Consider the following 26922-nt stretch of genomic DNA (forward strand, 5'->3'; position numbering starts at 1 on the left):
TTTTAGTTTTAGAACCTGTAAAAGTAATGGCAAATTATTTACCTGATTTTTTTTCAGGTCTCCGGTCTTATACCATCACTTTTCCCAAGTACTCTGGGACTTAAGAACATTACATTGTCAGGTTTCTTTCTCCACCTCAGGAGAGTTTTCTTTGTATTTGACCATCTCTTCCAATGCTGGGAGAACAGAAAGCTCTTCTGAGCTTGCTGAAATCAGAAACCAGCAGGTTCCCTTAAAAACATGCCGACGTCTTTTGCCTTTCTTTATTTCTTCAGGTGGGAATTTTCTGTTATTCTCACCCCACTTTCTCCAAATAGCTGAGTCTGAATAATTGCGCTAATCAGGCACAATAATTTTTTTAGGTTGCTTCCACTTGAGGTGAATATCAAGGAGAGTGGACTGTGAAGAGCTGCACAAGGACCTTATGAGGCAGGTCACTAGACAATGAAATGACAAATGAAATTCTGCAGAGGTAAATGTGAGCTGCTAAATCTTGAGTGAAATAGTTGTAGCTGTACATGGAAAGTGATGGGCACTGAGCTGACCCTCACCTCTCAGAAATGAGATCTCGACATCTAAGATAATTCCAAGAAAATTTATTCAGTGTTTAGTAATTCCCCCCAAAAATGAATGTTCAGAATTGCTAGGAACAACAAAAAAAAAAGTTTACGTGGGTTCAGGAGGAGAATAGACGAGTATTTGAGAGAGCTGTACTGAGGGTTGCTAGACAGATGAACTCCATCAGGCTCAGGAAACTCTCTGAACTCAAATAGCAGGAAATTGGGAAAATGTCAGGGAAATGGCATATGCTTGTTCTGTTGTTGCTGTTCTGTGTCCAGTTATGGCTGTTGTTGGGGACAGCACTGGAAGGATTGTTGGTCTGAACCAGTATCATGGCCCTTGCGTTCTTGTTAGATTTAACGGTAAATGGGAGAAATGTGGCACAAACTCGGTTGTTGAATGCTTCCTTCAAGACAGGCTTACAGTGTGGTAGCAATTTTACAAATGTAATCATGATTCAAAAAGTAGTAAAGATATATTTCCAGGTTGTCACTAATAGCATTTGTCTGTGATGTATTTTTTGTTTATAGTGCTTCATTCCTACTTTCTTTCTTGCTTCCTTGTGCTCTTGAATCTCCTCTGTTAGTCTGGTCCAGCACCCAGTAAGGTTCCTGTGTAGGTAGATGAGACCTCATATTCCCTTACTAGAAACTTAACTTCCCAGTGAAATTAAAACATTAGGGAAAGACCATTGTTTTAGATTTAAATTGATTTTTTAATCTTTATTTTAAAGTTAAAAGTACTCACATAGTGAAAAAAATCTAGATATTTAGTTTATATTACTGACTTAAAAAGTATGAGATTACTTTGGTGCTGAACTAGACATCACGGTGAGTGTAAGTGCCATGGGTTTTAAACACGCCTGTCTAGGACACCGGAGTCCTTGTTCTGTATTTATATAAATGGAAGTTTACCAATAAAACTGAATTTTTTCAGCCCTCTTTCCCACAAATTTACTTCAGCCACAAGTCTCAACACTCCATGCATTTCTGCTTGATGGTAATGGAAAAAAAATCTGTTGAAATGGACATGGATGCTTACGGGGATGCAGAGGGGGTGACCTACCTCTTGTGCTGTTGTAGAGTGTTGTTACCTGCACACTGTGTACCCACAGAGAGGTCTGAGGGTTTGCAAAGCCCCAGAGTCTGTGTCTAGGTCAGTGTCAGCACTGCAGTTGGTGTGGGATATCTTCCAGCAGATGTGCACGTTAGGTCCCGCACATCTGGACACCTATCTGTTTTGCTGGCGTCCCTGAGGCTCGCTGGAAGGCAGGATGCTGTATTGCATCTGTGGACGTTCCAGGCTGAATCAGAGGTGGTCTTCAGTCACAGCGCTGGAGTTAATTGTTTATAAAGCTGCTGAAAGGTCCCTTCTAAATTTCGTTTTTAAAAAATGCCTTTCCCTCTTCCATTTTATTTCCTTCCGCTTTTTTTTTTTCTTTTTGGTTTTCAGCTGTTACGCTTGGCAAGTTTCTTTCCCAGCATTTGGAAATAATTGTTTTCTAAATGCTACCCAGGTTATCTGCCAAATTTAACACCTTAAAAGGGAGCAGGGGTGGGGGACGAGAGACCTACCTGGGAATGGAGCGAATGTAGTGAGTCTTTAGAAAGTGCTAAAAAGGAAACTTCCCAAATATGGCACCTAAAATCAAAACCATCGAGTTCCCTAATATCAACTGTGAAATATCACATGCTATCATCTACAGGGTAAATAAAGGCCGTTTTGCCCAGCCTCATAACCTCTTCAGTATTTTCTCTACCAAATGATAAAGTACATGTGGGTTTTATGTTTTGGTTTGGGTTGGTTTTTTTCTTCTAACAAATGAATATGCTTTGGAGAGATACAATTTTTTCTGGGTGTTACTGGCAAATTCTACTAGTTTCTGAGAAAGCATAAGAAAATAAAAGCAATATCCACTGATGACACTAAAAATGACTTTATCTTGGAGACTGCAATGGCATAATCAGCCGGGAAGTTGTAAGACAGGAGTGATTTTGCTGGTGGCCCAGGAACAGGAAAAAAGTTTTATTCCTTCTCCTTGGTGATGGAAAGAGTAAGGCAGCCCAAGATATTGTGTTTGTGCTGTTTCTGATCACTATGAGTTTTGTCAGCGGCTCACTGCAGCTGAAGGTGGGTTACAGCAGCTCTGGGACAGCTCCAAGATGCGGATTTTAGTGACAGAGTGGGGCCTGCTTGGGAAATGCAAAGTTTTTATGAAGAACAGCTCAGCAAGCACAAGAAACTAGGTTCCTGGTCCTTCAATGTAGGTGTCTAGGTGCCAGGGGTCAGACATAGCTAGTTACTTTTTGGTCACCCTTGAGTTTGGTGCTCTCTGTGCAAGAGATCACCCTCCATTGGTACCTTCCAGCCCTAAGAGATTATTTCTCAGTGTTCCTGACTGTGTTTAACATCTGCTTCCCGGGTAATCGACTGCTCGCTTTTGTCAGGTTTTCAGGTGGGTGCTCGGGTGGGGACAGCCCTTCCAGGACAAGGAGCTTATTGAAGCTCCTGGCCACTTCTGCAGCATGGCTGGGAGTGACTGGCAGCCGCCCTGTGCCTGGTGGCAGAGGCACATGTTCAGATCCATGTGTGTGGGGAAAATTGCACAGCGTTGGCTAATGTTTCAGAAAGAAGGGAATAAAAATCCCCCATAAACCATTTTCTGTACTTCTTTGTGGTTTTTTATTCCCTTTAAAATTGTAATAGCTGTTTGGAAAAGAGGGCTGCTGGTTATCATGCCTGGTACAATAGTACTTCTTTAGCTGGTGGGACTCTTAACTGCTACCATCGCGTATTTAACAGTAATAATATTTAACCAAGCAAATGACTTCCAGAGTAATAGAGAAAAATAAAATGGGATATGTACTTTCATGACTTCCCTTCAATTTGGATCTTGTCTTTTTCAATAATTTGAGTTTTTGTCCCACTCATATTTGGTGGCATATTTTGAATATAACAACTTCTCTGTAATAGATACTTTATGTAATTTATATGTAATTTTCAATAGATTAACAACTCAAGGGAATTTAATTAGTTTTTGTAAAGCTTTACTAAAATTAAGAATAACCCAAGATGACAATTAGAATAAGGATAACTTAGGTTACTCTTGTTCAGAAGTTGCATTGTTCAAAATTAAAATTACTTAATTTCATTGTAAATCAGCTGTTCTGTATTACTGTCTAAGCCCTAATGTTACTGCTCACTTGATTATGCTGCCAGAGGTCTCTGATGTTTGCTGAGAAAGAAAAGTCTTTGCCCCAAGGAGTGTGGCGGTATATATAGGAGCTTTTTGTAAATCTCTTTTGCAGTGACTTTCAGGGCAGCATATGTCAGAGCAGAAAATGCAAGAGTGGGCTCTTTTGATGCTGGTGTGTTGTAGGAATTTCTCCCAGAGAGAGAAAATGTTTACTGCAGCAGCTTCTGCAAGTAGGGTTGCCTAATTATGGTTGAACTACAATGTACTGTAAAACATATATGCTTTTTCCATCTGGGCTTTAGTAGAAAATTGCCAGTCTTGGTAAAGTTTTCTTTCCATAAAGTAAAGAGAGCACTGCTGATCTGAAAATCTGTCAGGTCATCCACATACCAGCATTACATCAATTGACTTATGAATATTTTTCCATCAGAAAAGGCTCCGTTTTATTCCCTCGCTGAAGTTGCAGACTTTCAGTTTGTGTGGTTTTTCCATTTATTGAATTTTGCAATAAAAGAGTTTTTGAAACAGATGTCAGTCATTGCTTAGGAGCAGGGCATTGTTAGAGAGTTGTTTTCTTCTGCTCTTTGCTATTATTATTTTTTTTTTTAATTATGAGAACTTCTTGTCCTTCCCCTCCCTAACTTTAATTGTCAGTTTTTAAAGCCTTGAGTAATTTTCTAACCTATAATCTGGTGTCAGAACAAATACGAGCACCAGATTTCATAGAAATATTGCAGATTGGCCATTGTTCTCAGCAGGAGCAGGACTGGATTTGATCTCTCAATTGTAAACCAGAAAGAAGGGAGTGGATGCATTGCAGAAGCATGGTTCATATTAGCATCTTCCTTAGGGTGCGGAGTGAACCTGTTAACACTTTCTTAATGCTTAGATTTTATAGAAGTAGCCAAATGTGTGCAATAAATACTGTCCAAACAACTGGGCTCGAAGAGATTTTTTTATTTTCTTGTGAGAGTCTTATTCAGGTAGAAATATGCAGAATAAGGTTTTGGATCCTGATCCTAAATTATATGTATTTCATATGCAGAGTGGTTTTAGGACAAACTGAATATCTTCAGACCATTGGATCTTCACCTGTCATAGAAAACCAAAGTACTTTTCACATTTCACTGTATATAAGGTATATATTATATATACATACACACACTTAAACCCCCCAGATTTTCATTTTTATTATTCTTTAGCAGACAGCATTTGCCCCATGTTATTAAAAAGAAAGCCAATTTTTCTAATGAGGATTTTAGCTGGGTTTGTTTTAATTACTTCAGTGAATAGTTCTGAATTTTAAGAAGTTCATGGCATTTTATTCTAAAGAAAATTGCTCATGGAAGGAAACCATATTTTGGATTTATATCTGTTTGGGGAGTAAGCCTTCATTATTTCATCTCAATACTTCACTGTTATTTTTAACATCAAAGAACACCATTTCCAAAGGTGAGAGAACACAAAGTATCCCATATTTATAATTTATAGGGCCTAGAACTGCGACCTAATGTAAACTTGAAGAGATTTAGTATAAAAATATCCTTAGCTTGAGGGCAACATTTTGAAAACTTTGTGGATTTTCTTTTTTATCCTGGCTCAATCTACAATCATGTTTCTTTGTTGTTATTTCCTCTTAGCATTAAAGTACAATTGACATTGATAGATATCGGGGGGAGGCTGAGCTTCCTAAAAGAAAAAAATCAAAAGAAGAAGAGATGTGTTGTTGGCACAGAAATAGTGTCGGTAAAAGAGTTCCTGGCTGCCTTTCATTTGTCTGCCGACAGCGAGCACAACAGGGCTCTCGCTGCCTGCTTGTGGCTTGCGTGGATTTGTGGTAAACAGCTCAACTATGTATTTATTTTCAAGATTGATTCAGTTCTTCAAAGACAACTGCTCCTAACTTGTGAATACTTGTTAGTTAATGAAAAGTTGCAGAAGTGAAGATCACCTTCTAGTTTCATGCCAACAAATTAATCCGTCGATGTGGTACTGTCTTTTCCACAGGTGTGTGTGTACTAGGACTGTCTGAACCTCACTGTAACTAATAGCCCGTATATAATTTGGAAGGAGAAATCTTCAATGGAAGACCCTGAGGGAATAAATGGGAAGTCTGTAAGTAAACAACTTGTCAGTCCTGAGAAAAAAAGTTACAGCTTTTAAAGTGGTAATTATTTTTGTGGCAACCAAGTGGATGAGAGTCTTAGAGAGGTACATGCACTTTTAGTGATTGGAAGAAGCAGTGAATGATGAATTCATTGAGAGATGGAGGCTTATGCTAAAGCTACAGAAAATTAGGTATAGCTTTAAAAATATTTGTCTTAAGTGATTCATATTACAAAATGATGGTTGTTACTTTCTCAAAGAAATATTTGGCTTGCTGCATTTATGTTGTTAACATTTTGATCTGTTAGAGAGTTTTCATCCCATTATTTGAAGTTACTTCTCTTTGTCTGTGTAAATATATGCAAATACTGCTTCTGGGAGAAGCCAGTGCAACTCCTAGCTGCAAAGTCTTAAGAACAGTGGCAAAAAAAGTGTAACAGCGTTGTTGTTTCTTGTAAATGCCTGTTTATAAAGTCATAATAGTAAGAAATTTTGCAAACTATCATGCACAATGATGTTTCATGCATGGTCAAATGATTAGTGTGTGTTTTGGATTTGTTAGTTTAGTTTGTGATATCATTCTTGGCACTCAGTGAACATCAAAATGCTACATAAATGTTTTTATTCTGGATCGTTTAACAAAAAAAGCGCACCTTGAAATTGCCTTATTTTTACCAGTTGTAAAATAAGTCCCAAAAGTACTATTTAGTAAATTTGATTAGATTTATTTCCTGCATTTTTTCTGATCTGTTTATTTTTTACATTTGACAGTACTCTGCATTATCTCTCACTCTTCCCCTTGTATTCTATGATTCTATATTCAGTTTCCCTGATGCTTGTGTTAGCTTTTCATGTAGCAAAATATGAAAAATAGTAGAAAAATACAAGCACCTAATAATAAGCCTATTGTGTTGCATGTTTTTGTTACACTTGATGTCTAGTGTTGTTTTTACTGTCTGAAGCAATATGTCTTTGGTTAGTTTCCAATGTTTCATTTGTTCCACAGTCTTGTCTCTATGTGTACATTTGGGTATTTATCCATCACTGCTACAGCAATGTGTGGACAGGACCAGTTAACTCCTAGAGAAAGGGGTGGCCATGGTTACTGACTAGTGCTAAACAGGGATGGTCCTGTTTGCAATTGCAGTGCCAGAGCTTTCAGCACCACCCAAGCTCCATGTTCTCTTTAGGGTCAGGCTTCCTTCCATGCCTGAAAAGCCTTTCCTTGATGCTGTCAGGATTTTCTGTGACTTCCACTGCAATACTTCCACTCTGTATGCCCAGCATAGTCTGGGCTTCATGTGCTGTGGAGGGTTTGGGCTGGAGCTGTATGTAATGACAAATGTAACTGTCACTTAACAGGAGTATTAAGGGAAATATTTGTTCATGGTTTGGCACTAACAGCACTCCTGTTGGGGTTATTCATTCCATTCCTTCTTTTCACCACATAGTCCAGGGAGCCTGTAAAACACTTCATCTGCTCAGAGTTTCCCTTCACATTACCCACGTGAGTGGTAGTCATGGATGCTATCAGGATTATCAAAATCTAAACCAGTAGCTGCTGAATAGACCTGCTGCATCTACAAGAATTCAGGCTTCTGTAAACGATGAGGACTGAAGTGCTCAAAGGTACACGGCACAGGGCAGGGTGTCTTCTGACTGCGGTGTCATTGGATAGGTTTAAAATTCGGTATTAAACCCTGGAATCTAATCCTTCGATTAAGTCTCATTTGAACTCATTCATAACTGGAGAGGCTGCTGCATTTGCAACAGCCAGTTGACCAACAGGGAGATTTCCTAAAAACAGTAGTCAGAAGGCAAAATAGTCTCAGTGAAAATAAAGATGATTCTGTTTTCATTTATTTTGCTCTCCATGTGTGCATACAAGAAAGAAAGAAAGAGAGGATGAGGGATAGATTAGCACTCTGTCATTAAAACCCAGAACCCAAAACCTGTTTGGGATTTAAGATCCCAAACACATAACAGTGTCTTCTAAAACCTGGTGCTAGTCCATAGGAAAAAAGGAAAATGTCCCTACAAATGCCAGTTGAAGGGTAATTTAATCTTGAAAGTGGCCTATGCAAACTATGCAGTGAAAGCAATTTCAGGTACATGTGGAGGAGGGAGGAGCTTTATTCAACAACTGAGAAATGAAAGTGTATAATGTTTTAGAAAGACAGAGCTAGATGAACAATGGAGAAAGTACTAGAAGGAGAAAGGAAAGGAAAATGAAAAAAAAATTTTCAGACAAGAGTGAAAGAGAGTAGATGAGTAAGTACTTCACCACTGTCTTTGGCCAAGATTTCTCTGTTGAGGAAGAGGGTGATGTTGCACACAGAAATCCAGCCTGTCAGTGTTAACATGTACAGAGGATACCATAGTAAGCCCAGTAAACTCACTTCTGCTCTCTGTTACACTGGTGGAGCTGAGAGGGGATTTTAGTCTCTTAGCAACACTTTCATCATCTGGAGTAATTGTTCTAATGGTACTGTTGTGCTTGGTTCACATTCTGTAGGAGCTGACTTTGAAACTTGCACTTGCAAACTTGAACACTACACCTGCCCCTGCCTCTCTTTTACTAGGTGCCTGAGAAAGAAGCAGAACACAAATCTGAAGCTGGCTAGACAGATGATATCAGTGTTGTATCCTGCTTGAGAATTTCACTGATGTTCTGCTTCTTTCCAAGTCCAAAAAAGTCTTCGAAGCGCGTTTGTTAGTTATAAGCACCTGCTAAAGGTGGTTCACTCCTTTTTTATCAAGCTAAAACAAATGGTCTGGGGTTTTTTTGTTTTTATTTCTCTATTAATAATTTTTGTTTTCAATTTTTCAGTGAAGCAGACATATCAATGATAACCCAGATGTTACAAATTCATACAACTTGGCTGCCTCAATGACTGGGCTGTTTCTTCTTAAAGACTGTCCAAATACCATGCTGCTCACCACACTGAACTTTCTGTGGATGTACTTCTTGGTCAACTTTGGAGCAGCAATCAATAAAGTAGTATTATTTGGCTTGCTACTGAGATCCAAAAGTCTAATACACAGCCAACATACTTACACTTTAAAGTGCTATACATAGAGTTGAATCTCATGCCAGGTTTGATTAGTGGTGCTCCAATCTCCATTTGAGTTTGTAAGTCCTGTTCTTCAGCACCCTGAGCGGGCTTTTCTGCCTGACAGTCATTTGCAATGAGTCTCACTGCTCATACATACCTGAGAAGAAAAAAACACCTCTGGTTTTAATTATTTTTGAGATGAAAATATCATTTTGGATGTTAGAGAAATTCTGATTATAAGGAAATTGAGAATGGATAACAGTACATCTTACACAAATTGATTTAAAAAAATTGATGTAAATTTATCATGGCTTACATGTGTGGTAGGCTAAATCTACCAGTTCCAAACTTGGCATTGGCATGAATCCATTGCCCCAGAAACCCTCTAGAAGCCTTAGAACCACGAAAAACATTGATAATCAGAAGATTCATCATGATGTGCTTGATATAGACATACATGTGGTTTAGAGGTACCCTGATGAATGACTCTAAAAAACTCAGAAAAAGGGCATTGTAGAGGCCAGTGGGTATTTTATTTCATTTAATTTGCCTATTGATTTTTTAAAAAATCCATTGTTCTTATTTATTTGCAAAACTCAGCACAAGAAATTTTTCGCAAGTAAATATTGGCAGTTTCAAGCAATACTATACCCTCTGGCAATATTTTGGAAGGTGTTTTTTCCATAAGTCTCTCTCTGGTAGCGATATTAGGTTATTATATGGCATAAAATAATTTTCCTTCCTACCCTGTCCAGGCTCATAAGTGAAAATTCTCTTTTCAAAATTTTACACCAAGAAGTATTTTCAGCATTGAGTATTTTTGATGATGGAGTTTGCCCATCTGGAAAACAGAGCGAAGACTCTGAGGCCCTCAGCAGTCAAGTTAGTTCCAAACTGTGTGCACCCAATGAGCCAAAAAAGGAGGTACTCTTGGTCCACTCTAGCAGTTAATCTTCTCTGATTTCCCCTGCAGCCCCCAAACCTCAGCTCTGGGCAGCCTGGCTGCATATTTCCAACTTCTTTCTCCTCCCTGCTACTCACTGGACACTCCTCTCCTGCGTTCCCCATGCCATGTACCAGAGAGCAGCACTTGCACCAAAAATTCACCTCATACCTCTGCTAATGGAAAGACGCAGAGTGAGTAGTTGGTTTCAGCAAGATAGGGGGAGGGGGGAAATAAAAACCCAAACCAAAAAACATCCAGCACCTGGCTGCAGCAAAATAATGAATTTTGCAGCAAACATGCGAGATTCTGTGGAATCTTGGAAAAATGCCAGACTCCACGACCACAGAAATGCTGAGTCCATGGGGCCCAGAGAGAGATGGCTGGGGCAGTTCACATCTCTCTGTCTTTGTTTCAAGCTCCTCGCAGTCTTACTGAGGCATCAGATTACACTCTCTTCACATTTTCAAGGTTATCTTCACTACCAGAAGGGCTAGAAAGTTCATTTTGTTTCAAGGCGAGCCAGGATCCGGCAGCACAACTCTCGAGTGGTTTCAGAGGCCAGTGCCTTGGTAGTGGCATGGCTGTGACTGTGGGCATGGCTGGCGACAGCCAGGTGTGACCTCCAGGTTTGAACAGCATCACCAATGACATGTTTTCATGCTCATGTTACCTGTTTACCACATTAGGGAACAAAGTCTATGAGGAAAATGGGTGAAAATACAAGTATTTTACCTTTAGTTGAAAACTCAAAGCATCACCTGTGAAAGTCATGTATGTCAGTGCTGCCTAAGTTTCTCTGAAAGACTGACACAGAACTGTACTCCCTTCTGCATTCCCCTACTGAAGAAATGTGTGACAGGCTTCCTTTTTGGAAAGCTCTGCAAGGCAATAGCCAACAAGCACCGTGCAATTGCAATCTGTAACTGAACCCATAAAATGTAATGGCCTGCACCCTTCCCACTCCCCTTCCCCTCTCTATCTGCAATCGGTAGGATATTGGAAACATAAGCCACAAAACCCACTTATTACACTCAGTAAGTGTCAAAAATAATGAACAGCCGGAACTAGCTGATGTATTTAAGTTCCCCAAATTGAAAAGAGCTGCTGCTAGACGGTCCGTACTAACTGCTCGATCAGTAACTACTGATAGGAGTTCTTCTTTCAAAACATTTTATTGAAAATACTCCTGAAAATTGTATGGACAGTTTGGAAACCACAGGTTATTCACTACAAACTCTTCATTCAGCTGGGTTTGCAGTAACAACACAGATGAATTCTTGCTACTTAAAATGTAATTTTCCTAAGTGATGGCAGAAACCCCACAGTGCCATAGGCAACAAAGCTTGCAGCACTGACGGAGGTGCTTCTACTACAGCTCGTAGTGTCAGGCATATTCATCTTTTCAGAACCAAAGCCTAAACACAGCACTTGTCATAACAATTATTTTTAATGAGCATTTGTAATTTTCTGCCAATGACACCAGAAATTAATCCCACTGCCAACGTAACTCTTAGTGTGTTTTACACACACACGGTGTTGACCTTATGGTCCTGGTTTTAGGAACAGGACAGAGACCTTGCAGTGGTTTCATTGGGGACCACCACTCATTTATTTAGCTACAAATACTTTTTTCCTCAGAGAGGTGGATCTTTTTCCTTGTTGTGGCATGAGGTATTTTTAGATCACCTTATAAATATGTATATATAAGAAATATGCAGTCCATCTGACTCTTTCCAGCCACTATATAAGTGTGCAGTGTGCATACTGTTCTGCTTGAAGTCTCTCCTTGAAAGCCTTGATGAAGTTGTAGCTTAGCCCTTAACAGTAAAAAGCAAACTGCCAGTGAAGTTTATTTTCTTTTTTACTAGGTTTTCTGGACCATTGTTCCGCTCGAGGAGCCATGTTTGTTAGTTTTGGCTCTCTGACTTCTCTTCCTTAAGGATAAACTCTCCTTAGGCAGTTGTACAACTATGTACTAAAAGACTGCATAGCAGTTTATTCACAGCCCAAGCTCCAGCCGAATTCAACTGTGTGACTTCCTGGCTTAAGCAGGGGTGCATCCGTAATGTAAATACCTACTTGATTTTGTGGAAAACCAGGAGAGTTTTTTTGTTTGTTCTTGTAAAAGATTCCTGCTGGAAGCTTAACTTTAAAGTTGGCATCCAGCCTTCTCTGCTGTGACTCGGATACTGATCTGATATTGTGCTTTCATGGACATTTTAATATTTGAAAATTTTTAATTCAACATTAGCTTTGCTTACAAGCTACAGAGCAGAATAAAATCACATTACAAACATTGTAGTATTAGATTTTATCACCATTTATTTCTTCTCGTCTGCCCAGGGATTTCTACATGTTCGGTAGAACTAATTTGCAGTCAGACACTGAGGTCTTCTAGAAGGCCAGCAGGCTCCACAAACTAATTTATCCAAATAACCAATCCCTCATAGGCCAACCATAGAAGGACACCAAAATGGCCTAAGCAGGCAAAGCCCCCTTTTGAAGTCTGGAATGTTTTGACTGACTTGAAACAGGCGGCAGGAATGAAGGGATAATTTTCAGTGACCCATGGGACTTTTTTGCCATTTTCAAATATTAGGTAAAACAAAGAGAAATTGCTTGTTCTAATTTAGAAAGACTTAGCAATCCGGAAGGTAACCAGACTCAGAATTGAGTACTAAGGTATAGAGCTGAAGTTTATTTAATGCATTGAGGGTTTGCATCGGGGTATATAGTATTTACACACCCACACATACACACACTGCTTTACTTATACATGCACATACCTAAACTATTTTTTGAATTTCGCTTTTATTAAAAAAAACTTTAGTACAAAGCATATTTGTGCAATATTAAGTGAACTACCTGAATCATTGTTTTTAAGTGCATATACTGTTTTTCTTGAAACAATCATTTCTAATTAGAAGGATGTGTTTCTGTTGCTGCTTCAAAAGCTGGGATAGTCACTCAGATGCCAAGATTTCCATGACACACCTGTTTTCTTCCACCCCCTGTCCTGGTGCCATTCGAGTAAATGTGGACATTAATATAATTTTTTAGTGAGTTTTCTAGTCTTGCAGTTACAAAGGGAAAGTATTTTGATGCATACATAAACCCACAATTTTCTATGAACACTTCTATTCAGAGAAAGAGAGAATGTGAATATTTAGGCACAAAAAAACTTTACAGATCAGGTATTTCGTGTTCAACTGGTTGAATGTGTATCTCAAAGACAGTGTGGAACAATCTCATAGATTTCAGCAACTTCTTTAAAGACATACTCTTGTAAGTTTTGTCTCAAATTTACCATGCATATTTATGTGATAGGTCCAACCCTGTATTTAGCAACACTAGTGGCACAGACCAACTCCAACACTCAGCTTTGTCCCCATGATATTGACTCACAGATAAGCTAGAGCTTCCTAGCAGAAAGTGTTGTCTGTAAAAAGGATCTTTAAGTCAGTAGTAAAGCTTCTCTAATCCTGCTTAATAGAAGTATGTTACCTTAAAACAGGATGTTGACAAGAATTTTGGTCACCAACTCACACTTTTCCTTCTGACATCTTTGGTGGTTCTTGGGACCTGTACACTCACAGTGTACAGTGGGATATAACACTCACAGTTAAGCGAGAAGGTAGATGCCATCTCCTGTGCACTCATAGTGAGGGGACAGGCTTAGGGATTTGCAAAGCATTGCTTTGCACATACATGTGTCCTGATAACTGTATGGATAGCAATGCCAGGAGATAGGAGCTTCAGGTTGGCACTTAAATATTTAAGGTACTGAGTTAGGCTATAGCTATCACTGGTATCACTCCTACATACACAGAAAACTCCCAGTTTTAGTGTGCTGTTTTACATGGGATATTGAAATGTAAGTTCCTCCTTATTTCAGGTTTCTCTGAAATATTTGTGCTTACCATTGTCCTATGGTAATAGACAAGTAGAATAGAATGACAGAGAAATCCTGTTTAAGTGCAGTTTTCAATCTTATATATACTGACCTCAGATTAGTGGATTTCAGACACATGATGTTTAAATTAATGTTATTCTGGTATGAGTGTATATATGTGTGTCTGTGTGTGTCTGTGCATGGAATGTATTAGATTAAATTAAGTTATGTTCCAGCTCTTGCTTGAGGAATATAATTTTGTTAGTAGTTAATAATGTTAATGCCATGATTTTCTCATATTATGTTTACATATATGGCTACAGTAAAATCAAATTATATTTGCTGGGGGTAAGATTAATCAGTTAAGGACCTGTTTACAGTGGGAGAAATTAACATTCAGACGTTGTAGGAAAGAGATTCTTCTCTATTTCTGTCTGCCTTGCTGTAGCTGTTCTGTCTAGACTATCCTAGAAGTTGTAGACTCACAGGTCTCGTGGTTCATGCACATAGCACAGCAGCAGAATCTGGCAGCAGTAGAAAGGCTTCATAGGGATTTCTTATCAATCACATAGAATTTGTCATTCGGACATTTTTGGCATTCAAAGCCTAATATTCTGCCACCAGCATTCACATAGAGTGGACTTTCCATTGTACCAACAATGCACCTATACAACTGCGCAGGGCAGCAGATGGGAGCAAATTTCTTCCCATCTCCTATGGTGATCAGCTCGTACCCCGAAGCACAGGATTTGATTATCCTGATTATAATTTACAGAGCTGTAAATGCTATTAATGGTCATGAGCAATGAATGAAATTGCTTGACGATTAAAAAAAAAATGGTTTTTTTTCTTTTTTCTCATTCTGTTTTAAAAGAAGCATGTAAGAGAGTAAGTAATTTCAGACATGCTTTCACACTTTCCTTCATTTGAAAATATAATCTAAGAGTTACATTTGGGAAAAATGAATGGGGATTCAAAGAGTGAGAGCTTTTAGAGTAAGCACTGGTTGGATGCTTGTAGATTCAGGCATTTGCTCTTGCTGAATGTGTGTTTAGTACTGTAGATATTTTTAGGAAAGTAAGCATGATCTATTTTTTATTTTATTTTTATTCTTAATAATTGGACATATTTTTCATGTTTGACCACCCTTTTAGGCCTATAAATAATTTAAAAGATCTAAAAGTATCTCAGTATTCAGGATTAACTAGTTAAATGCTTCTATGCCTGGCTTTCACCTTCAGTTATTTGTACATGAAAAAAGAATCTAAATTTAGGGTTGTCCTGTTTCGCTTCTATTTTCTACTCTAGTTTGAAGCATTAGTTTTTTGGGGAAAAAGAAAGATGTATTTAGTGGTAGGCTGATAGATACATGAGATTTTTGTAATTTGCAGGAATATTTTGGAGAGGGAGAAGGTGTAAGATCTATGTCTATGTTTTTCTCTGGTTTTTGCAAGGCATTGTAAAAGCTAAGTGGCGCATCAAGCAGGTTTATATAGTGCAGACACTGCATAAATCCTCTGTTCAGTCCCTGGAAGGGATGTATACTGCCATTATGCTTTCTATAAACAGAAGACAAGAACACTGCCAAATCCTTGCAGCACTGGACATCAGCTCTTTCTGTTCTTAGCTTGTCTTGTTTATTGATGCTCAAAGACTGTCTTATTTGACAGTATTGTGTCCGCTTTTGATCATCAAGAGCAAAGAATATCTTGCATTTCTTGGTAGCTGGAATCTCCATCCTTGCAATTTCTTCTCCATCTGCAATTTTTAAATAAAATAATTACCTATGATGAGTGTAATTAATTTGGCAGTATTTTGGTCTGACTAATGAGAGTTAAAGACAGCAGCTACTCAGAAGCAAACACTTTTGGGGCTGGACAGGCAAACAAGAGCCTCATATGACAGCTTGAAGAACACTGAGATTGGGACTGGCAGAGAAGAGCAAGAGGTATGTAAGTGCCACTACATTGGGTTAGACAACACAACTTGGCTTGCTGTTCTGTGTCTAACAGGGACTGGCAGCAGACAGTTAATGAGTGTAGGAGAAAGAGAGCAAATACTGCTTTTGATAGGATGGAAGATACATCCAAAACATTGTGTTTAGTGGTGTCCTTCATGAACTTGCTTTCGTCTGAATATGCTTTGAGTTTCTGTAGTGATGAATTCCACAAGTTAATTATGCTTTTTCAAAGAAAGTGTTTTTGTTGTTTTATGCTTGCTGCTAAAAACATGGTGTTGTCAAGTTTTTCTGACCATGAGAAATGATCAATTGTCAATCTCTGTTCACTTTCTGCAGTCTCTTTCCTTATTCTGTAGACTTCTGTTGTTTTCATGACACCGACGTATCTTTTCCAAGCTGAAGAGCCTTGTTTTTTCCTGAAGGTGCTGCTGAGCTTTGTGTGAGAGATTCGAGATGTTAGCACTATGGCTTTACAATGTTTTCTGTTTTACTGTGTGTTTCCCTCCTAATAATTTTAAACATTATATCCACTCTCTTGACTGCCATTGGCCACTGAGCTATTCTTTTCAGAAAATTATTTTGGAATTCCACTAGTAACATTGTGAAAGCTGCCCACTTACTCTGTTCCATCTTTTAGATAGCAATTCATGACAGATCTTTTATTTTACCTTGTGACAAATTGTTTAAGAGTTTTTTGCTTGTGTGAGCTTTTCAGAAATCTAAATACACTACATTAACCAAATCATCCTTATCCAAATAATCATTAACTCCTTACAGAAACGCAAGTAATCTTGAAGTTATGACTTCTCTTTACAAAGCCATGATTTCTCTTGGCCATTACATCATATTCCCATGTGCCTACCAATTCTCTTGTTTATTATAGCAGCTGATTTGATCATGCTTCCATTGTTCTAGAGCTCTAGGGTGAACTCTTGGATCTGGGTGTTTTGTGTCTCTTCATTTTGTTAACCTGTCCCAAAGCTTCTTCTGCTAGTACTTTGGTTTAGAGCTGGTCTTTTCTTCTTGTATAGTATCATGGAAATAATTAATTCAGCTTTTTCTGCAATGGTCTTATCTTGACTGAATTTTCCTTTATCACCACAGGTTGGCTTTTTGCATGTTTTCCATGAAGTGTTTGTATTAATCTGAGACAATAACAAATGGTTCTTCAGGGTTGGGGGATTTTTTTGCCTACATTCTCCTGGGTTTGCAGTTAATCTACAGAACATGAACCCTTTTCCAGTTTCAGGCATTTAGCTGTAGTGTATGGTGCTCAGCTTTTGTAATGTCTTTGGACCCTCAGCATCTGCTACAGAGAAGCCTTGGTCTTCTACAGCTCTGCAAAGGTAAGCTAGTCCTGTGCAGGTGTCTAGGACATCTAACATAGCACTAGAGGCCTTGTCCAAGCATCAGAATAGCTTGCAGTGTCTACTTATTTTATTAGTCTTGAATACTCCTATTTAGTAATTTTGTCTTTTTGTGCTCTTGTTGTCGTGCCTGCAGCAAATGTGGATAGTGCCTTCCCAAATCTTCGTTCGCGAAGTCTAGCCATGAAGCTCTTGTTGTCTTTGGAGAGAATAGACTAAATGTACTGATGGAGATCATAAACCTCTTACAAGTGCTGTTTTGGTTTTTTGTTTATTTAAATACTTGGTTTAGTGAGATCTCTGGATCGCATGTATTATGTATAAAAATACAAACCCAGAAAATGTGGGGGATGAATTGCATGTGACTGCCAGGTGAGACAATTATAAAACATAAGCTTCACAAATTCCAAGAAATTATGTGTTTGCAACATACCTATCATGCCAATTTTAAGTGTTGCAAAAATGTCTGGTAGGATGACTGAATGTATGCTCGTGCCTTTGGGACCTCTACTTCTTTCTTAGGAAATGAAAAATATTCCTGGTGTTGGAATAAAATAGCTAGTTATTAGCTTTTCATGGTTTATATACTACAGGAGTCCAGGTATTCAAGCCCTCCTAACATGAATATTGGTCTAATTCTCTTGTTTTTCAATTGTAGGGTTTGGAAAGTCATTTTACACACAGTGTTACAAAAAATTAAATAGAAGCCTAGAAAACTCATTAGTTTGTCTAACATGCTCTTGGAAGATTTTGGAGATTTCGTTCCTGTAGGTGGGCAGCTGATGTCTCACTTGTGTCTAAGGCAGAGAGGGTAGTGGTACCTCCTGCCCAGGCAGATTGCTCCTGCTTTCTGATTGCTGACACTGAGGATGGCTGTCCCTTTGAAATGGAAAACTGATCCCAACAAGCCAGGGGACTTCTCCTTATGTTAGAGCTCAAACAACAGCAACATCATATTTAAACATCCCTGAAGGATTTTTAAACTCCCAGTATGAATAATTCTTGTCTTGCCTGTTTCATCAAAGGTGAACTCTGCAAACTCTATCAGGGAGAATTAGGTCACAAAACTGTGGTACAGAGAGGGCATTTTTGAGGCTGTTTCCTTACAGTATAAATAACTACAGAAATGAAATTGCAAAACAAGCAGAGTATACTCTTTGTTATTATTTGAAGTAACAAGTTCTCATTATGAATGTCCTTTTTCTGTGTGAGATTTTCCTGTTTGGCTTGGCTTTTCTTTAATTTTTCAGACACATTGCACATGAGACCAGAGCGCCCTGTGACGATATGTAACTCTTTTGTGTGATGTGCCAGTGACTGAATTTACTATCCTGTTGTAACTTTTTCAGAGGGAAGTTTTATAATCCATGCAGATGTGACAATACAGCAGTAGCATGAGATACTGGTGAAGGTTTTTGTTGTTGTTAGAGAGATGTTTGAACAGTTAAGCCAAACAGTCTGTCACTAAAAAGAACTCCCTTCTCCAGTTGAGATTACCATATTTTGCTTTCCACATGGTATGCCACACATTTGACACATGAGCTGAATAGCACAGCTCATTACAATGAGTAGTAGAAGTGTTGTTATAGCTTTGTTGAACTGAAGAGGTAAGTGAAATAGGTAAATGAAGCGAGATTTGTAGGAAAAAAATGGTGTCTCTATAAGATCAAAATGATGGAATAAGAAATTGGAAATTTAAAATCAATCTTAGTTGCAAAAGCATTCAGAACCTTTCTCACTGAGTATATTCAGTTTTTTAAAAATGGCTTTGAAACTGAAAGTCTGAATTTGTGTTGAAGTGGGGTTAATAGTTTTGACCAGAAAAACCCAGAAGCTGGGGATACTGGCATCAAGTATGGAGGAAGGTGGGAACTGCACTGTGTTGTGTAATGCATGAGTGTGTAATAAAATGCTGTGGAAGATTACCCTGAATGGTAAGAGAGGCAACCAAGTTTGGAAAAAAGGACAAGTCATTTTCTCCCTTCTTTTGCCTCAAAGTGAAAGGGCTTCTTCACTTACCTGCCTTTCCTAGCCTTTGGCTTCTCATCATTGTTTTCATATTTTACCAGCACAGAACAGTCCTTTATTTCAGTTGAGGTTAACACATGACCAAGGATCATACCAGCACATGCCATGAAAAATTATTTGTGCCTCGAAGCTCTCAAGTCTTATATGACCTGCCATGAAATTAAAAATGCATGTTAAACATTTTTCCAGCATGACTTTGAGAATTATCAGTTACGTACTTCTGCTGATGAATGTTGTGACTATTTGCTTGCTTCACACTAATGACAGATTTACACTGATGCTTTTTAAGTCATCCTGAGTCCTTTCCTCAAGCACTGGTACGCCTTTGGCTTTTCTCCCATTGACTGTCAGCTTGTGCTAATAATGATCTGTGGATCTCAGCTGTTTTTGCCGAAAAGCCAGTATTCGTTTGGAGATTTTTTTTCTTTTGCACTCATCTTATTCAACCACTCATGTTTTGTGCCGCTCTAGTGTCTCATTGTCGGTGACTAAGTAGTAAAAGATTATTCTCTGCTAAGTGTGCACAGGGCGTTCAGCATTAGAGACAGCTGCTAGAAATAGAAGTCGCGTTCTTGGTTTTGTTGAGCAGTTGTGGATAGTTTGTGTCAAATGAACTCAGTGGGAGACTTTATGCTGTTGTCACTGTTGTTACTTAGAGAGGATTGCAAACATTTGCCATAGTTTTTATTGCAGATGGCATTTACTGTCACAGAGTTCGTCTTAGTATTTTTTCTTTTTACGGGGTTGCTTAGAAAATGTTTCATGCTGAAGTATCTTTAATACCAAATCCTTGTGAGATACTAGTTTAGAGGGCGTTATTCTGCCCGTAAGTCTTGCACCCTGCTGAGAAATTGCGAGTTACATTTATAAGTAAGTCAAAGAGAATTGTCAGAAATAAGTGGTGCTGACAAACCCAATGTGTTTTGTGCTTTAGCATTTGTTTTCTGCAAGTAATTTGTAGGTACAAAAGTAAATTAAGAGATAGGAAGTGTTACACAGGACCTGTGTAGGTCTGCTAAGAAAAATAAACATGGCTGTGATGAAGTGTGTGACAGTGGTGTTAGCAGAGATGCTAAACAAGTATCATTGGGATCAAAAACAGGCTGACCACGTGGAGTGCAGGAACTGGGCTTCTGACACAGAGATTCTCTTAATTCAGCACAAACTTTCATTTTACTGTTCAGAAAGAAGTTTTAAAACTTTATTTTTATCAGCTCTGAGTCTGTCAAAACAGAAGAACTAGGTTAACTGCCTGTAACATCTGATGTGTTTAAACCAAAGCCTTTGTGTAAGCCCATTGTGCCCAGCCTGTCACTAGAGGTTTTGTGATTGCTCTGCTAACACTTTTTAAAGATCTAAGACTTCAGTGAGGAAGACAATTTCCCTGCTTTGAGATCTCCTTCTGTAATTGGATGTAATGTTTTTGTGGCAAGGAGGGTTTTGTCATTAAGACACTGACATGACATTAGGATATAAAAATCCTCTCCTGGCTGTCCTGCAGACTGCTTGTATGACTGTAGTGATGCCATGTAGTCTGTCTCTGCCTATTCTTTGTCTGAAAATTGGAGTAGTAATGCTTTTACTTGCATCATATTAGTCAAAATAATTTGAGCTAGTTGTAGTGAACTTGTGTTATGTACAGAAGGTGCACTAAGCACTGTCTTGTAGTCCTGAGTAATGAACTTGTGTTTCCTTTTTAAAGCCAAGTGAAAGTGCCAAGGCATTAAAGATGAACCACTCAAAGCTTTTGCTTTCAGTAATGAGGATGATGAAGCTCAAAATCTTCCTATAAACATCTCTGTGTAAATGCTCATAGCAACTATATTCCAGTGGTGAAATCCAAAACACACAGGGACTGACCCTTACCCTTTTGCAGTGATAAAGATCTGAAGTCTAGATTTGAACACTGTGTAATCTGTCCTTGTGGGGGGAGTGGGAGTTATGTTTGCAAAGCTAAAGCCATGAATTTGATCCAGAACTTTCTCCTATATTCTGTAAATGCAGCAATTTCTCTTAAAGCATATTATTCTGTATGGTCTCTTCCGCTTCGTGAGTGCACACACATTTTATCACGACTGGTATACAGTCTATGAAAAGTGGTATGCTGTCGAACTATTTAAATTCTAGAGCAATTATTTTCTGTAGCAGACTTTGACATTTTAAAATGCTGAGCACATATTTAAATGACACTGTTCAATGCTTTCACATTTATTTGTTCTCATTTGGTCAGAATATAGTGTGGGAATATTTTGTGATAACCCAAATTGTAGAATATGTTTAGTAGTTTTTTACTACTAAAGTAGTACTATTCTACTACTCTATTGAGTAGTTTAATTATGTTATGCAAAGTGGTACTGAGAAGTAAATGAAGGAAATACCAGGATAAAAAAAGCAAATTTTAAACTTATTCTTTGGCTGTTTTTAAAATAGGACAAAGTTAGTAGGCTTACTTTTAGACATCTGCTGTTACTAGTTCCTACTGTGCATGAATGATACTACATGAACAGAGGGCTACATGATGCAATTTTAATAGTGGTAAGAATCTATTTTCTTGTCACTTGATTTTTTTTATACAACGCAAATTTTAGAACAAGTATTTTTAAATGATATAAGGTAGTTGCCACATGTATTTATTATGTTTATATTTAGCTGCTCTATTAATCTTTGTTTCAAACATTAAATACCTTCCTCATGGCAGCTGTCCATTCACTAGTACCATGACTATTGGCATGTTAAGTTCAAAGTGGAATGTCATGGAGAATGCAGATAATATATTTAGTTCCTGTCACCAGACAGCACAAGGCACCAGTGCGTCTCGTTCTCAGAGGGGGAAGCCAGCTAGTTTCTCTGCAATGTTCCCCTTCAGTTAATATCATTTGGGGTTTTTTTTAGATTAAGTGTTAATCAAGTCTATCGGTATGATTTTTTTTTTCTGTAATCTTTGGTGTTATGAACACCTGAAAGAAAGTCTTAGACAAAGTAATTTTAAAATCAATGTCAGAGACAGTATGTAGAAGCTTATATGTTTGTTTTTCAATAGTGAAATATGTTCATGCCAAAATATAAGCTGGAGTCGGAGTGGATGCAGGAGAACTCCAGGTCTGAATGATCAGAAGCAAGCCATTTTAAAACAAATTATAGGAACTTATAGAAGAGAAAATTTTCCCAAGAGCATAGTGAAAGGCTTAATTCATATTTCTAGAAAATTGCAGCTGTCAGGCTTTCTTTTATTACGCTAGCAAAATGCTGTGTCAGGTGTTGCAAAGAAGTTTGGCCACGCATTTAGAAAATTAATAGCTTCCTTACATCAGATGTGTTAAATAGAAACATGTCTGGTTGTGCAGTCAGTTGTCATATTTTGATGTTCCTATTGAAAGTTATTTCTTTTACTGTATAATTTATATTCAGTAATTAAGCTATGAGGAAAGATTCATCTTCATGCACATAAAAAACATTTATAGGGTGAGACCAATGGCTGCTGTGCCAGTCTTGCTGTATACAGTGTCAGGTGTTCCTGAGAGCATGCCATTCAGTCAGAGTAAATTCCAGTGTGGGACAATAAAGAATTGTGAAGTTGCCACAAGGTTTTGATTGGTTTTGAAAAATTCATTTGTATCCCTGGTAAATTGTGTTCTATTTGTCAAAAGAACAAAGTGACAGCTAGTAGAAGTATCTTACACTGATGTTGTGATATTTCAGTAAGTTCTACCTTGTCCTAATAGACTTTTCATCTTTCCAATGCTTTCATCTAGCCATAGATTACTACTTGCATTAACAGCTGAGGTTTTATGGGTTTTATGGTTTCTTCAATCTATATTATGATTAGCATAATGAAAACTGGTGCTGCACTAATCTCGTGGTGAACTTTTTTTCTTTGGTGTATAATTTTCCACATTGAACTTGGTGCTTATTGTCTCTTACCTTGTCACTTTACATCTTCAAGGAAGTGTAAGACTTCATTTTCTCCCTGTCTTCCCACTAGGAAGATATAAAGAGCAATAAGATTTCCTAATACCCTTCTCTTCTTCAGGCTGACCAAACCCTGTTTCCTCAGCCTCTTCTCATATGGCATGTGCCCCCTAACCTGCTTGATAGACACTTGGTGGGCCCATTCCAGTAGAGCAATGTTTCTGTTACACTTTGAAGTCCAAAACTAGGCACAGTACCTCAAATACAGTCTCTGAAGTGCCAGATAGAGGAGAAAAATAATGTTCTCTGATTTGATGCTCGCACTTTTGCTTATACAGCCCCACATTCTTTGGCTTTCTTCACTTCTGCTAGCTCACTCTCAAATGCTTTGCCAGGTACCCCTATCCTTTCCTGTAATTTTGCTCCCAGTCAGCTCTCAGCCTGCACTGTTGCATCAAGATATTCCGTCCAGGCATGGGACTGGACATTTCCCTTCATTGAACTCCATGAGATTCCTATAGACCCATATCTCCAGCCTATCAATGTCTGTCTAATGAACAGCAGCCCTGCCCTACCAGTTTGAGAGGGCAGGGTTGCAAACTTCTAAATTTTGCAATCTATTCACTTGTTGAGAGTTCGCACCATCCACCTCCCTGCTTGTTAGTAACAATACCAAACAGTATGGGCCATATTATAAATGCCTGGTGAGATGACAATGGCAACTAGCTGCCAGTTGGCCTTTATATGGCTGATTGCAAACCTCTGAGCCCAAAGGTTCAGCCAATTCTCCACCTGTCTTATCTTCTACTTATTTGTCTGAAAGGATACTGTGGGAGACTTGCAGACTTGTGTCCACAGAGCCAGTCATTTCATCATGAAGGCAAACAGGTCAGTTAAGCCCAAGTGGCCCTTGTTCAATCCATGCTGGCTGTTCCTTATTATCTTCTTGTCCATCGAGTGCCTCAAAATGCCTTCTGAAAGGATTTGTTCCATAATCTTCCTGGAGATTGAGGTTTGGCCGACTGGCCTATTATTCCACAGTCTCCTTTCTCTTCTTGATGATAATATGACATTTGCATTTCCACAGTCTTCAGGAGTCTCCTCTGATCATTGTGACCTCTCAAAGATGCTCAGTAGTGCTGCTTTTCTACCTCTATCCTTACACACTCGGGCCATGTCTCCATACTCCTTGTGAGTAGCCTGTCCCTTCCTTCACCCTTTATGTACTTAATATTTGTGGTTAAGCTCAATCAAGAGTGTCTTATTCATCCATGCTGGCCTTCTGCCCTTCCTGCTCAGATTCCTACATGTTGAAACGGACAGTGATTTGGGGAGGTTGTTTTTGAGGGTGGACCAGCTTTCCTGGTTTTCCTCTCAACCCCATGGGATCCTGCCATCAGGTCCCACCTGTTCTTCCGAATGATCAGATGTGGATAGATAAGAGTACTGGGCTAAGTCATGGTCTGCAGGATGAGAGTATTCCTGGTAATGTAGGGCTGGCTTTGTGGGATAGCTCAAAAGAGAAGGAAGAGGATGTAGAACTGGTCTTCAAGCTGGCAGCACTGTGAGGAAATGCGGAGAAGAAGAAATGGAGGTACATGACTTCCATTGAGGACTACTACTGGTGATAGCAGAGCTGCTGCTGATACTAACTAATGGTGTTAGCAAGATGAATTTTAGAGCTGTGATTTAGATAAACCAAACATGGAGAAGATAGTTGCTACAAAAAGCACATGGGATTTGTAATGTTTTGGAAAAGTCCTTTAGCACTGGAATCCACAGGCTTGTAGGCAAAATGTAAAAAAGTTGGTAATGAAAGATCAGACACAATGTTTTTCCTCTCCTTGTCTATTTTCTTTAGAATAATTTATTTTATAATATATTGCAAATGGACAAATGTATAGGGTTGTTATTAAAGTCTCTAAAACTAAGAGGTAATTGCATGTTGTATAGCATAGCCTATGTTATCCTGTTCATTCCCTTACACAATGGAGGCATACTAGACCCCAACATCAATTAATACTTCTCATGTATCAATACTTCATGATACTACAAAACCCTTAAAAGAAGCAACAACAAAAAACCCCAACAAACAATAGAAGTGTATAGATACTGTGTTTGTTCAGTGCTTCTGGAACAATACATATATGATTTTTCCTCACTTTAAATGTGATGCTGAATCCAAATGCATGTGCCTTGGATGGAAAGCTCTGGGTCTTCCAGAGAAACAGGACCTCACATTAGTTTTAATTTATTGCTTGAGTCAGGAGACATTCTGAGCCTTATAGAGTAATTGATTTGTTTCTTGTAGTTTTTCACAAAAATCAGTTTGCTTATTTGAATGCAAACTAACTAGCAAAGCATAACAGGAGACACTTGCCGACAAGAAAAGAAGAAGCTGTGGAATTTGTGCCTTAGTTTCCACAGTTGAATTCTTAAATCAGTAAGAAAAAGAGAAAAGTATTTACAAGCACTTTTTATGTTGTGACTATAATATTATGCATTGTGAAAAATATCCATGTTCAGTCTTTACACAGTCACTAATTTGCTGTTTTACCCCATGCATAAAGCTTGATTCTGGCAGCACTTCTGAATATGCAGCTGTCTAAGCAGCTCTTCATTCAGTAACCTGAAGCCCTTGCATCACTAGCTGAGGAAGAAAAAGGCGGTCTACAAATAATATTTAAAATAAGCAATCAAATTTTCTCAGTTCTAGGATAAATGCAGATTTACTGGAATTCAAAAGATTTTATTAGAGGGCCAAGTAGTTGGGGTGCTATTTGAGGTGACAAAACAAACAGAAGCTGTTCCAGAGATCAGCCTGCACTGACAAGCCAGAGAGGTATGTCCAGGAGGGAGCAGATGGGTGGCACTACAACATGGAGGGGTTGGGGCTCCCTGAGGAACAGGAATCAAAGCAGTGAGATGTAGATAGTTTGAACGGCCACAGTAGCAGCGATGTGGCTGTGCTATATTTCTGGTCTCGCCTGTCACCGTGCAGTACCCATTGCTAACTCTGCCAAAGCTGTGCTGCGTTCAAACCAGATCGCTCCCCATGGCAGCCTTATCCCTGCCCTTGCTAATGGGTTTGAGACGTGCTCCTTTCTCTCAAGATAAGAACAACTTTTCAAGGCCATTTTTATCAGTAAGCTTCAAAGGAAACATCTTTAAATAAGTGGGCGTTTGCCTAGAAATTGGAAATAATTAACGGTGGCTGCCCATTTAAGTAAAAAAGTAATCAAATAGTAAAAATGAGTGTAGAATTCTGGATGTAAACCATGGCTGGTTAGGTTAGGAAATCTACTTAAGTGTGCTTCCCCTCCCCCCCCCTTACAGAAGAATGCAAAGTAATTATTATATTTTGAATCACTATTGTTTCTGTGTAATGCTTATGGCATAAACACAGCCTTTGACTTCTAAGAGCATGATAGAATTTTATCAGTTCCTAGGGGAAGATCTTGCTTTTGAATGGCCAGCAATTTTCTGTCAGCTTATCTAATTGATAATGTTTATGCCTGTACAGTGTACAAAACAGAAAATCACGTTTGTGGCAACTTTTAAAAGCTGAAGCTAGGCTACAAAATTTGATAACCACAAAAACTATTTAATGCAGCTAAATGCCAGGGCCCAAATATTCTCCCATTATGTAATGCACAAAACAAATTAAATGCCCACAACATTAAAACAATGTTTTTCTCCTTCTTCCTGGGATGCTTATGGTTCCCTCCCTTTAATCTTGAGGATTTTTATAACTACTCCATTTGTTGTCCTTTTCTGCAGGGAAGGACAGTAATCACTAAACGAGTTAATTTACTGGTACATTGACAAAAAGCAGTAAGTCTTCAGTAACTGTCAGTGGATTTATATATGCACACATTGTGAGATAAGTGCAATATTGAGT

The 26922-nt window shown here is 38.5% G+C and overlaps 1 protein-coding gene across 1 annotated transcript in view; it reads left to right on the forward strand.

Moving 5' to 3' along the window:
- Positions 1 to 388: 388 nt before the first annotated feature.
- Positions 389 to 26922, forward strand: part of EYA1 (EYA transcriptional coactivator and phosphatase 1) — a 156524-nt gene continuing 129990 nt past the window's right edge. The window contains 2 exon segments of the mRNA XM_032705833.1: positions 389 to 472; positions 5765 to 5872. Of these exon segments, the coding sequence (XP_032561724.1) occupies positions 5840 to 5872 (33 nt within the window). The 5' untranslated portion in view covers positions 389 to 472; positions 5765 to 5839.

Source organism: Chiroxiphia lanceolata, chromosome 1 (assembly GCF_009829145.1).
Source record: "Chiroxiphia lanceolata isolate bChiLan1 chromosome 1, bChiLan1.pri, whole genome shotgun sequence".
In the NCBI taxonomy this organism is placed as follows: domain Eukaryota; kingdom Metazoa; phylum Chordata; class Aves; order Passeriformes; family Pipridae; genus Chiroxiphia; species Chiroxiphia lanceolata.